The 14040-nt window shown below is 39.9% G+C and overlaps 1 protein-coding gene across 1 annotated transcript in view; it reads left to right on the plus strand.

The window, feature by feature from the left end:
• Nucleotides 1–5: 5 nt before the first annotated feature.
• The window catches only part of SYNM (synemin, intermediate filament protein), a gene marked incomplete at its 5' end in the record, with an annotated part of 17976 nt that continues 3941 nt past the window's right edge, over nucleotides 6–14040 (plus strand). The window contains 3 exons of the mRNA XM_010075732.1: nucleotides 6–38; nucleotides 5277–5401; nucleotides 12622–12695. Coding sequence (XP_010074034.1) covers nucleotides 6–38; nucleotides 5277–5401; nucleotides 12622–12695 — 232 coding nt within the window. The remainder of the gene's footprint in view (nucleotides 39–5276; nucleotides 5402–12621; nucleotides 12696–14040) is intronic.

Below are 14040 nucleotides of genomic sequence, written 5' to 3' on the forward strand. Positions count from 1 at the left end.
TGCAGGACCGCCACGGCGCCGAGCTGGAGGAGTACCAGGTGCGTGTCCCTCTGGTCCCCGGCCTCTACCGGGCTGCTTCCTTCCCGCCCTCAGCTGCTGGTTTTGATGCCCGTCTGAGTCTCCTTCCGCCCTCCCACTCTTTTTCCCTTTAGTTCTGTCCCCTCGTGAGATATGATCCCGATTTCCCATGACTGGCACTCCCTCCCTTAGACTAACTCCCATCCCTGCTGTCCCCTCTGCTCCGAGAACTGCCCGAACCCCTTAGAAGGCTCCCTCTGGCTCTGCGTGGGGTCTGCTCACCCCACTTTGCCCCCTGCAGTAGGATTTCCCCAGGCTGGAAGAGGACGTGGCCCAGCAAGAGCTTGGTGCTGCTGAGCCCTTTTCTGGGTGAGCTAGGGGGAGAGCTAGGTGCAAAGAGTGGGGATCAGAAGGGAGACGGTGCCCCTGAGGACACCTTCCTGGTGACAGGTGCTCCCTTCCCAACCTGCCCTCAGCAGGGACCCAAGAGCGTGGAGCTGGCACGCAGGCTTGCCAGGGCTCCTGCTCAGGTTGGTATGAGCGCGTGGGACGTGGTGCAGTCCCTGGGAGCAGATGAACCAAGTCCCTGTGTGATGGGACACGAAGCTTCCCTTCTAGCCTGAGACTTGAGGTTGACCTGTCGCAATCAGAGAAATTATCTGAATTTTTTTCCTGCCTCACACCTGCCTAGAGAAGAGTTTGCGGGCCTCAGCATGGTTAAGAAAACTTCTAGTTGTTTGAAAGCAGGAAGATTTGTTACTGGGCTACAGGCAGCGAGCAGAGTGGGAATTTTTTGAAATAAAACTTTAATGATGTAGGTGGCTGGTATCTGTTCAAGGTGGATGTTGTTAAACAGCATTTGTAGCTGACAATTTGCTTGCTCTCAGAATAACGTTTGGTGGCACATATAATCGCCCTGTTCGTGTCAACAGATGAGCAAATGCCGGAACAGCAAAGTATCAGCTCATCAAATTCAGAGTGGAAAGCATCTATTAGATCATCCAGACCATCGATCGATTTCCTGAGAGCAACATTTCTTTTGTTCATCGTTAGACCTTTTATTAACACGCTGCTGGAGCCCGGTGTTTGTCTGCACCATGTGTGCTGATGACCATGTTGTGTCCAGCAGCCGCGGTAGATTATGGAGATGCTGGCAGCTGGGAAGGGACTGGGACCTGGTGCTGGGTGTCTGGTTTTTGTACGTTGCTAGATTGTTTGCAAGTTGCATAGTTTGCAGATGCTGTGAACTGAGACAGATTAGGTATGTAAGAAGTAATCAGAAAGGCTTTTAACTTTTAAATCAATTTTTTTTTTTCACTTAAGACAGGACAATTCATTCTTCCAATCTTGCATGTAAATGTTTCCAAAGCTTTAGAAGAAGTTGGTATATGGAAATCCCTCATTAATTAAATCTATCCATCAGTCAAACCAGGTGAAAATGTGAAGAAGAAAAAAAACCTCTTCATTTTTTCCCCGTTTTGTAAGGAGTATAAGTTTATATAAATGTACATAAATATTTAAAGTTACTTTGATTTCCAAAATATGCCCTCCTTGCTGTCTATATTTGTTACTAGGGATTTATAATGAAAATTTAATTGCTCTTCAGTCATCATTGCTCAAATTGAAAACCTTTAAATACGGTGTTATTTTAGGAAGAGCATTTTGGATAGCTTACTATCCATGCTACAAGTTTTTCTTCTAACGCCGGTTAGAATGGATGTGTTCAGATACCTAACTCTTTCTTTCAACTCAGCAAGGTGTTTTTATACCAGTGTGTTGTCTCTGTATCTGGTTGTATTTTTGAAGAATTTTATTCAGAAGAGCAAGCAGAGACAGAGCAACCCATTGTAGAAGTCAGATAATCAAACTCAGTGCATGCCTGATTCAGCGCTCAAAAATGGATTTGTTGTTTTGATACCAACATAACAAACTTCTGTTTAACTCCCACGAGCATTTGGCATGCTTTGGATTTTACAGGAACAATAGCTTCAAATCTTCGTAATATGAGGGGAAAAAAAGTGCTTTGATAGCCAACCTAAAACCATGTGAGCTGTCTTACCTTTGAATATATATCTAGATAATATTTAAATTCTGGTGTGAATTATATCATAAGGTTTATAACTGCTGAAGGGTTTAATATCTAAAATGTCTGGTTTCTAATGAGAAAGGCATTTCCCAGTGGCCAGTCTACTGTACATGAGAAATAAAATATCTTGCTCACAGGAAGAAAAATTACCGAGTGTGTAGAAGCAGCTGTTTCAGGTTTTGTTCTTGTGATTAAAGCTTTTTTTCCTTCCTCGTTGTTTCTTTTCTTGGTGAAAGTATGTTCAGCATGGATTTTAAACTACTCTTTAAAGAGCATCTATTCCATGCTTATTTACTGTAAAGTGTCACACAGAAATGATCAGTATGTACAGATTTAAGCCAAGTGATTATTGTTCATTGCAGCTGCAATGACAATTAGATTTATTCATATTTTCCATATATCATCCAGTCGCCTTATATGTCCTTCTTTGCCTCCTGCGCTGTCCTTATCCTCACTAGAGCTTTCAGCAAGGTTAAATAGGAATATGTATCTGGAGTTATAATCCAGCTGAACCAGGCAAGCTGTAAATCAGACTTTGGAAAATTTTCGCTGGTCCTGGGTGCTAAAGGGATGAACTCAGTAGGGCTCTTACTTCCATAATTTTAGCTGTGTCCTGTGCTGTGACAGTAATGCAAAAACTCTCAGGGATTTGAGAAAGCCCTGTATTTTTTGGGATGTAAAAATGGCCATGGCTCATCTTGCTGCTCTGAAAGGAGGCAGAACTGTTTCAGTAACATGGTGGGTTTAGGATCCGTTCCTGCGTCAATATTACAAGCTCCAGAGAAGAAAAAAACATCTTGTCAAATGAATGTATAATATCAATATGTCGTCTGTGGTTTTTTGTGTACCAATTTCTAGCCAGCTAAGGGCAGAGTGTCTGTTCCTCCCCTGCTGAGCTGCTGAATGAGCTATGGGATCGGTAAATAGTCCCAGCTGGAAAGGGCTGGAGCCCGGAAACCTCTTTTTATTCCCTGCGTAGGTGCAGCTTGGACAGTCCAAGTAAATTCTTTTCCCCCTACTGCCCTTCTAAAATTTCCCCCTGCTGCCTGGAAAGGAACATCTGAAGGGTCAGAAAATCACTTCTATTCAGTTACTCCGTTCTAGAAGGACTTCGCTGGGATCTGGGGGGCATGGGTTTGATGTGGTTGAGAAGCAAATCCTTCCGAGAAAGTCCTGTGTGAAGCAAACACAGCTGCAACAATACAGGTTGCCTTTTGCAAAAAGGGAAGTTTGTCAGCTGGTAATCTCCTGAACGTTGCCAAAGTGGTTTATGCTTGGAAACAGGACTTACGACCATTTGTCTTCTGCTTTATGTTTAAGTATCAGTGAGTGGAGGGAGGGCTAGATGGGTGGCTGTCTGCCATCCAGTCTATACAATGTCTGCTCCTGTTGGAATGAATTCCTTTGGAACTGCTGCGCAGCTGGCTGAGTTCTGTGGCCCCTTATGGTAATCATTAGGACACTGCATTTAACTCAAACTGTTGGATCCCAAGTGCTGTCCAAATCCAGTCAGTAGAATCTAGGTGCCTTGTCAAACCCAGACTGCGGAACTTGGGGGTGAGGGACTCGGGTTCCTATGCCTTTAGATAGGTGTGAATATCCTCTGTCGATCTCCGCACACTCCGTAGTCCAGTGTAGAGGCTCCGTGTATAGATTCTTCTGGCACTGAAGCAAGACCTGTGCGTTGTGAAGCTCTTTTTAATGTATGTGTGCACATGTATAGGTTAGTCTCTGTTTAATCAGGGAGGCAAAAAACACCTGAATTTCTTCCTGTTTTGTCTCGGAGCTCTTATCACCTTTAGCGGTTGGTCCCATAGAGATCCACTCTTTCTTGTCTCTTGCTCCTTTTGCTGACTGCTCTGGTTCTGTCCACACCCTGTCCATTCTTGCCTTTTCCTTTTAAAAGCAGAGCCTGGCACTTCTCTTGCTTCTCATCTTGGGATTTTCCGTTGTGTCAGTTCTTGTACAGGATTGTTGCTTCAAAGCCGCTAAAGGTCAGCGGTTCTGCTGGCTGCTGTGCGTGACCATACAGGATGTTACCTCCACTGCAGCCTGGATGAGGCTGTTGGATGGTTGATAGTGCTCCTTCAGATATGCAGATATGATTTGTTTTCTGCCATAGAAAGGGAGTTTTAGGGTACACTGAAGACTGTAGGCAAATTTGTCATGTCAAAGAAAACATTAGTGATTGTTTAACAACAGCTAGAAGTGCAAATGAAGAAATAGATTAACATATATGTTATAGAGAGATACCCACATATATATGAAGATACAGGCAGCTTTCTTTTTACTTTAAAAAAAAAAACTATTAATGTTTGAAATTCCAGCTCTTTATATTCTTAATTCTTAAACTGGCATTAAATAATCTAGGGAGTTCTCTGCTGTATCTTCATTTTTATGCTATTGCTCATGCTGTGATACTTGAACACATCCTGCATACAAATTACATATTTTGAATTTTTTAAAACTAGACTATCACTGTCTTGATTTTTTTTTTCCAGTTTGCATTGCAAAGTATATGTTAGGATACAATCTAAAGTATGCTCTCATGAGTTCCTCTTCAGTGCTGTAAACATGTATGGGATTTTCCTCTGTAAATGACAGTTCAGTGTCCTTGCATAGTGCAGAGTAATGTGAACAAAATAGGATCAGGCCTTTGCTGAGATTTAATTTCTGTCTTCCCAGCCCCCAGAACAAAGTGTAATTTGGAGCATTTCAGGTAGCATCAATCTGCTGGCTGAGGAGGATTGATCTGGGTTACTGGATTCTATCCCCAGTGAGGAAACCATTAAGAACCGCACTGAACAGCTAACACGGATACTTTTAGTTCCACATCTGTATTGAACAAACTCCTTTCAGTTATCAAGGGAGGGCTTATTTTCCGGAAGATGGCAATTTGCCCTTCGTGTGAGAGGTAACAGCAGTGATTAAAGTACTTGCTTTCAGCAGTGTTCTTTTCAAGAGCATGAGAATCGGTTGTCTTGGTCTAATCCAAATCTTAGTGTTCTGTTGCATAAATCTTCATTGCTTTTTCTGTTGTGTACAGTTATTCGATATTTAATCTTCCATTTAGTATTTCAGAGCATGTTCAAATTTAGATCATTTTGAACTTTGGTATTTTTCTGTTAGTTTTTATGTTGGTTCAAAACTAAAAATCAATATTTCTGTTTAGAATATAATCGACACCCTAGAAGAAGAAAAGCAGTTCCTGACCCAGTCAATCACAGATTACCTGAAGGACTATCAAGAACTACTCCAGGTGAAAGCAGGCCTCATCCTTGAAATTGAAACCTACAGGTAAGAATTGTCGTCACACTCAATTGTCTAATCGGAGGATAATTTAAATCCCTTTTTATAGATATGGGAGCCCTGTTCAGCCTCTTTCCAGCATTTAAAACACAGACAGCTACTTTTAGAGTCTTAGATCAAGACTCCTGTTTGTACTGCGGTTTGTTAAACAGAGTGAGTGGACCCTTAGTATCAGTTTTTAGCTCACTGTTGGCTTGTTCTGCAACATGGGTCTCCACGCCATTCTGTGCTTGACTGTGCTGTCTGTGAAAGGAAGATAACACTCCTTCGGAAGGCTGCTAATACAGTTGTCCAAGATCTCTGGGAAACACTGTAAGAATAGTAAAATGCCATTATTCATTAGTAACACTGATGAGCATTGCCAGTGGGCAGAGGTGACTGGAATTTGATCACTCGAGCAAAACTAGCTCTGGTAGGAATTCATTCTGTTCCTCTGTCCCTAGAACAACATGTTAGAGAAGCCGATATAATCCACAGGAAGCTTATTAACTTTGTACAAATGTATTGATATAAGAAACCTCCTTAGCGCTGGTCAAGTTGATATCGAATTGATGTGAATTGTTGATGCAATATTTGATTACAAGCTGAGGAGCCAGTATCCCTAAATTGCGATCAATAAAACATGAGGCAGCGTAGTTGCCATCTGTCAACTTACATGGCACATTTCATTGTTTAAATATGTTGATTAGTGTCCACCTGCAGCATTGATGCAAGTAGTGAGTTCCCCAGTCTTGTTGCAGTTGTAGAATAGTGGGAAGATAACAGAAAAGTCAGATTAAATCCTGGCTTTCTCCATCTTTGGTTTGTTATGGAAATATGTTTGGATCAAGTATGAGATACCAGCAAACAACGTCTCTACTAATGAATCTTCAGTACTGTATATCTCTCCAGCCATTGAAAAGCCAGAGTAATTCTTCAGTCTGGAGAATCATGATGTATGAGTTGGCACATGGCATACAAGCAATTCAAAAGGGAAAAAAACAAAACAAAACCAGAACTCTATAAACTGGAGAGAGATGCTACTTTATAGTAAAGTCTATATTGTGTGCATTATTCATATTCAACCTGCGTAAATAGAGAGTGGTATTACCAGTTACATCTGATATATGCTTCTGTGTCCTAAAGTGTTAATGCTGTGTCCTAAGTGTGTAATGTTGCTATGAATCAGTAAGCATTAAGTCTGGATAAAGATGGCACCAGCTGAATTATGGGTGGAATGTGTAGACTAAAGCAATAAATATGAAATTGAACTGTCGTTGCATAACTGAAAATATGAGGAGCTTGAAAGAGTAAATTCTGAGGAGCTTGATAACATACTAGTGAGCAAAGGATGTCTGTAGTCCATCAAAGAGCAAAATCAATCTGTTCAAGATGACTTGAGAATTGTCTGCTATGAGTTACAGACCAAGGCTGGCTTCTGGATGAGATGAAATCACAAGCAGTATGTGGGACAAGTAATTTGCAGTCAACTGGTGACAGTAGTTCCTGCATGTTTGTTGGTGGAGTAGGATCCTTGTGATCCTTGGAAAGCCAGTAGTGTCTGGAGCATTAGAAATGGTAGCTAATTGTGATCCTTATCTGTGTGTGTTAATTCTGTTAAGTTTGCTAAAACATAGGATTCTTCTAAATCTAATCCTAGCTCTGATGTTGACTTTTATTGTTGTCACTTAAACTTTCTCTTTTGGTTTATTCATCTGCAAAATTAGATTAGCACTTTCACAATGACAGAAGTTTCAGAATTGCTTTGATGATTAGTATTCATCCAGAAGAGGGAATGATAATGCCCAGATATTTAGTTGTTTGGTCATGCTCTTAGTTAATAAGTGAACCGTCAGTGCTTCTGCTCTGTAAAACCTTGTAAGCCTATTAAATTCTGGAACTCCTCCAGAGGTCATCTCACTGCTTATCTGAGCATTATTGGTTTGTCCAAGGATTCCCTGCACTCATTAATGATGGGAGAACAATTCAGCATCACCTGCAGCGTTTGTTTTCCAGTTGACAAGCTTCTTAACCTGTTGGGTTTCTTCATCTGATTGTAGTGAATGCAACTTGTAGCACTGATTCCCTTGACAAGGCAGACTTAAGTAGACAAATGAAAAAAACTTGAAAAAAATTTACAGATTAAAACAGAAAAGTAGGCCTTACTACAGATCAGCAAACAGACTATCTAATACCTGCAAACAAAATTCTTTTAAGATATCAGAAGCTGAAAAGTGATTGTTTTGATTTGTGTTTTTACATTTATGTAGTTTTTCCGATTCCTCTTTTCTTTGTATTCTCCCTTCACTTAAGAAAATCATGCCTTCCCTACCGTATGCCTTTATCAACACTGCTGTGGGAGGGAATCAGCGTGGATCCAGTTAGTAACAGAATTCTGGACTGCTCATCTAGGTACTTTTTCTAACCCTGTTCCTCTCCCAGGTCTTTTTATCTGTGATAACCAGGGCATATGAAGCCAGCTTCAGTTTCTTTTCACAAAGGATGCTGGCATTTACCCTTGCTTACGCATACTGGAAACGAAAGGCACCTATTCACACTTATTCAACATCCTGAACTTTCAATTGAGATGTTTCCATGAGGGCCTTGGCACTTCCTCTCCTCTCGGCTTTATAGGTTAAGGGTGTGGTCTACTTCTTGGAGTTTTCTTTGTACCTCCCACCCTATATTTTCTCTTTGTTTTGCAACTCCTACAGGTCCTATTTTAAAGCCAGTTCTTTCTGTTAGTCAGCATTGCTCCTGGACTGGCAAGAAGGGCCATTATTGCAAGGAACACCCTTCCCCAAAGACCAAGTGTACTTCCTCTCTGGTTCTGCTTACCCTTCCTGCTCTGGGAGCTATGGCTCACTCAGGAAGTGAAACATATGTCTTATGTAGCTTTATGAAGTTATACCTCATGGGAATCTTCGTTCTCAATCCTTTCACCAGTGTTGAAGTAAATATTTATCAAGTGTCTTGCAGTTTTGTTCCGTGTTCTGGAACTCTGAAAAACAGCAACTACTTCTAGATATGCTTAAGTTTTATTTCCAGAGAGAAGTGATGAATCTCTTAATTTTGAAAGGAGATAGAAAATCTGCCTAGGGTCAGGATTACTATCAAACCTTTCTCCTCAGCTATCAGAAGCTGCTTCTGTTCAATAGCAGAGGCTGCCCAGAGCCTCTGCCATAGGTTAAGTACTTTTTCTGCCCCCTCTGAAATATGTTGCTATTGAATGGTAAAAGATTTTACTTTGAAATCTTAGTGTCATGCAAATGTTCTGTTCTAGGTTGCCACCCTGTGCTTTTTTTGCCTCTTTTTTTTTTGGTCATGATCATTGTCAGGATATCGTAATACATTTGTCAGGCATACTTATACTTTCCAATCGTCCTTCGGTTGGTTTCCTCCATCAGCACTTCTTCTGACCCTTTCTATGCCTTCCTCTCAAGAAATCATCACCAGCTTTAAAGCTTCCTCAGCTATTCACCACAGCTTTTTCAGCTGGTTTCATTATTTTCTGTTTACAACTTGTACCATCCAGTATGTCCTATTCCTGGGTTTATTTTGAGAAAATCCTGAGTTTTCTGCACCCAGGGAATTTAACATGAGTCACTTACCTGCTGTTCTTCATACAGTCCTTGTCCTCCCATCCCATGATGGAAAAAAAAGTTGTGGAGTGGCCTTTACCCCTAAAAATGTTTCTTCTGTTCCACTTCCCGGAGAGGTTCGTTTTTGGTTTTTTGTTGTTGTTGTTGTTTGTTTTTTGTTTTTTTTTTTACAACTCCTTCCCAAATACCCAAGATAGAATGCATTTTTACAGCCTGGTGGCTAACTGCCCCTGTCTGAGATTTTGGGTTTCTGTAGTTGAAGCACAGTGATTGCTGCTGTGAATGACCATGATAACCTTGGCACTGCATCCTTTTGGTTTTGGTAACTTCCCTCTCCCCACCCCAACCAGTTTTATCCATCTGCTTTCATGGACTAGATATTTCTGTGGTCATCCAGCACGCTGCAGGGCTTCAGGATGACTAGCATGTCACTGCTAACTTTAGATAAATGACATTAATAATGAGATGAGTTAAAGGTGCAGCTGGAGTATTTTCTGGCAACATGTAAACGAAGTATTAACACAATGTGGGTATATGTCATTGGGAGCCGATTTCCAGGAAGTAGCTGACACGGTTATTTTTTTAGAAGAGTGCTGCTTGGAGGAACATTTTTTTGTTATTACTGTGAATACTTAAGAGTTCATACAGTTGAGATTAACGCCCTATTCTTCAAGCAGTTTTAAATTAAGATTAAAAGCAGTCCTCACCACAAAGAGCATATGGTTTAAATGATTAGTATTGGGAAAGGATGCAAAGGAACAGAGGCAAAATGACTTGCATAAACTGAAGCTATGGTAAGCTGAGGAACATAACCTGAGTTTGCTGGCTCCCAAGCCAGTGCTCACTATATTACCCTGCAGTTTCTCATGCTAATTTATTAAGCCAAAGTCAGTTTAACATTTTCTTGTTTATCTGATAAGCTTGACAAAATACAGACTATGAACTGTGTAGAGTAAAACACTGATTCACTGTCCAGTTTTAGAGAGGTTTCATGAGGCTTTGCCTTTCATTTTCAAATAGAACATATTTTCAGTAGTAATATTTCAGATCCAGTTTTTTTGTGTGCTGTTGCCCTTTGCCATATACAGTTACCTCTTGGAACTTATTTTTAGTGACTTCATACGTTGCTGCAGCAACTGAACAACTGTTGTTTTAACAGCAGCCAGAAATCCTTAGTCAAACTACCCACATTCCTAGTTTCCTTCGTCATGGTTAACGCTTTCATTGCCAGCTCCTTGATGTGTTTCTGCAACGTCACCACCAGCCTCTCTAGCACATCTATCAGGACAATTTGTTTAGCACTCACCAGCTTCATGAGGTCTTGGGAACATTCTCTGTATGTGTTGCAGTGATCTAACTTCCTCTTAACATGGAGGAAGATAAATTGCTTTTATTTTGGTTTTACCTAATAAAGGTTATCCTAGGGTTGAATTTGACTAACAAAAGAGAAGTAAAGGTGTCTGCCTGAGTCTGTTTTAAGGGAGCAAGTAACCTGTAAATATGATAGGTAGTTCTAACCTAGCTTTTCTGAATCGGGCAAATCCATGGTTGCAAAGAAAACATTACTAATGGTGTTTTGCTGATGTAGCATTGTCCTACTGAACCTAGAGATAGTCAGAAACCAAAAGAAGCATAAAATGTCAAAAGTGATCAGTCACGTGAAATGTGAAATCTAGAGGTGACATTTAAAATGCCTGCATTGTTCATGTTGACAGAAATGCCCAGCAAGTACGTTTACACCAAAATCCTAAATTGCTTTCAACTACCCCCTAGGGAGTCGGAAGCCTTGGCTATCACAGTCCTCCAGCTTTACTCGTAACAACTTTCATGTTGCAGCTGTATGTTATCAGTGCAAAACATCTGGCATTTCCAAAACTGGAAATGATGAAACAGTTATCTCACTAGCAGAAATGAATATAAAAACACCAAAGTTACTGTACTGATTATAGCATTCCAGTGCATATTGACAGAACCTGCCACAGAATTTATAAGCTGTTGCACCAGAATGCAGTTTAGCACTTTTTGGGGAGTTTAACATAGTTTGTGGCCCTGCCAAAGTAGAAAAGGGATAAACTGCTTTTTTTTTTCTTTTTTTTTCATCTTTTTTTTTTTTTTAAAAGGTAGACATATTTTATGTCAGACAGGACAGCAGGAGAGAAGGAAAGCACACAGATTTCCAGAGAATTTATCAGGAATTCTGAGATCCAGTCTTACTGGATAACTATCTTTAAAGGACTGAATAAGATCATCCAAATATCTACTTTTTGTATTTGGTATATGAAAGAAGCCAAAAATTTTATTGGGTTTTTTCAAGAGTAGTTTGGTAATTCTAAAAAATGCGCTTAGTCTTCCCTCCACCCTGCCCCTCAGGACAAAAGTATGCTGTGTGCCTATTTGAAAATTCTTCATGCAGAGCAATTACTCCTGAAAATGTTCTGCCCTTCAGTTGTGCTAATCTCTGGGAAATGTACCTTTGGAGTATTTTCTACCACTGTAGAAAGGAGATAAATGTAGGATAGTAACTTTATACAGGGATGGAACAAGCCTGGGGCTGCTGTCAGATGGGTCTTGAGGGAGCGTGGTTCTTGTATGTGTATGCTGTATAGGGAGCAAAGCAGTGTAGTGATATTATTTCCATAAAGTAAAGGTAAGCAAATTGGTGTCCTGTCCATTTCTGATAAATTGCTGCTGAGCTAACATGATGTCTTGGTTGGTCAGCAAGAGGAAGCCTTGACCACAATGATCCTGTGGAAGTGGTGGCTTCCTGGAACTATGGAAGCTATTAAGAGAGTCACTGAGAAAACCAGAATGAATGGAAGGCTGAGAAACAGAAGGGACAGAAGAGATGTCATTAAAAGAAACCAAGCAGTTTCTGCCACAAAGAATTTTCCTAGTCCTTTGTTGTAAAAATATGTTGTGTTGATTTCAGATTGAATAGGAACTAAGAATAGTTACTTCAATACTGTAAGTTGTTTTCTCCAACACTAGCCAGTGTCTGACAGTATAAGTAATACTTCCATCCTTTTCAAATGAAAATTGAAGGAAACTTAGAAATCCTGAGTGTAACAGTTCCCTCATATATCTCACTGCAACAACACCTTTCATACTATATTGCCAGCAGGAAAGCTGCTATTTGCTTGCAAATATTTTTTTTTCAGTTTTGCCTTTTCTTTATAAAACATCTCCATGTGTCTCTCTGAGAAAGTTTTACTGAATATCTGTTAAGTTTTGTTTGGCTTTGTTTTCTCCTAACTCTGTTATAAAATCATCATTCTGGAAAAATTTGCTAGCTTGTATGATTCCATAGTGGAAATGAGTGGATCTTGTCCATGTCAGGAAGCAGTATATTGACTAATGTGGAAGATTTTATATGAAACTGTACTGTGTCTGCTTCTGTCACCTACCATAAGATAACCGCATTGTTCTCAAGAACTGGACTCTGCAAACTAACAGTCTGGAAGATGCTAACGATTTCTCATTCCCTGTAATAAAAATATGGGGTGTGAAAAATGCTCAGAATCTGTCCCAACTGCAGAGTAATTGTTTCAGTTTAAGACTTATGAAAGTTTAATATTATAATTATTTTTCCCAATATTTTAATGGAATGCTTTTTTATGTGTTTTACAGAGCTTTGTTAGAAGGGGAGAGCAAGCAGTGGATTATTACATGGAGAGATGAGCATATAGGGAAATTGCCTCCAGGTAAAAAATTAATATTAAAAAATGAATGTTGAATGAAATTACATGTAACTGGAAACTATTGTGTTACTAGTATTCCTGAAGCATGCTTTTTACAAGTGTATTGCAAAGCGAATATTGAATTGGTTTCGAGTGTAAATATTTTAAATCAACATAGTGCTACACTATATGAGATAATGTATAAAATCATGACTCAAGTGGAGAAGGTACGTAGCGAGTGGTGTTTCATAGCTCTAATAGTGCAAGAACTTTTGGATGCCCATAGCTCTTAAGAGAGTTTGGAAAGTATAAAGCAAGAGGTATTTAACAAACCATGTCGTTAAAACCATGGAATTCATCATCATGAGGCATTGTGAGTGTTAAAAAGCTTACATGGGTTTAAAGGGAACTTTTAGCAGAGTAATGAAACAAAATTCAAAGACTTGCTAAACATAAAGATACCATTTCTATCTTAGGAGCTGCAAATCTCTGGAGGCTGTGAGAGTATACCAGGGAAGTATCACTATTTACTTGCCCTGTTCTTATACTCTTCCCTATGTATAAGATGGACCTTCGATCTGACTGCTATGGCCATTGTTATTAGTAACAGAATTAGTCTCAATAATACTCCTCAGTTTAACAATGTGCGGTCATAAAATCATCAGACTACTGTAGACTGTAGTCCCAGAAGAGATTTGAAGGCTGTGTCTGTAGTAGTGAATTAAAGAGACTTCGGCCTAGGTGAAACACTCCAATCAGAATTGCCTGTGCTGTTAAATTCTTAGTATTGTCCCTGGCACAGTTTTGATCCAGCCCACTACTTTTGCAGACAATGCTCAGGCATATTCAGTGGTTACCGCAGAGCAGGAAGCACTACCAACAGTCAGAGGAGATGTGGTTAGCTTTTTAGGAGTAGGAGATTTGAGTTGTGTAGTGCTGGTTGGTCTTAGAGACAATGATTCCTGGTGCATTTTATTAAATTGTATAGATGTAGCCTCAAAGGTTCTTTATTTCTCTCCCTTCTTGCACCTTGTTTTATCTTGTGGCTATGAAGGGTTATATGTGTGTTTTCAGCTTCCAGTATGTGGTGGCAGGTATGCCATTAATTCTCAATAAGAACTAAGAAACTTCAGGCCACTTCGACTAATGAAGCAAAAAACCAAGCCTAGGATATTGGCATACGTTATTTAATAAGACGTTGTAAATGTAAATGAACAGTAATATAAATATGAAAGGTGTAATTCTTAAGTAAATGCCGTAATACCCAGTAGCTCCCAATAGGTAAAAATAGCAAGAACTTGCAACTTGGTAAAAAGCTTTGCTTTCAGTTTTAGTATCATTTATGCATAGGCTTAATTATTGTGCAAAG

This window comes from Pterocles gutturalis, unplaced genomic scaffold, assembly GCF_000699245.1.
Source record: "Pterocles gutturalis isolate BGI_N339 unplaced genomic scaffold, ASM69924v1 scaffold47402, whole genome shotgun sequence".
In the NCBI taxonomy this organism is placed as follows: domain Eukaryota; kingdom Metazoa; phylum Chordata; class Aves; order Pterocliformes; family Pteroclidae; genus Pterocles; species Pterocles gutturalis.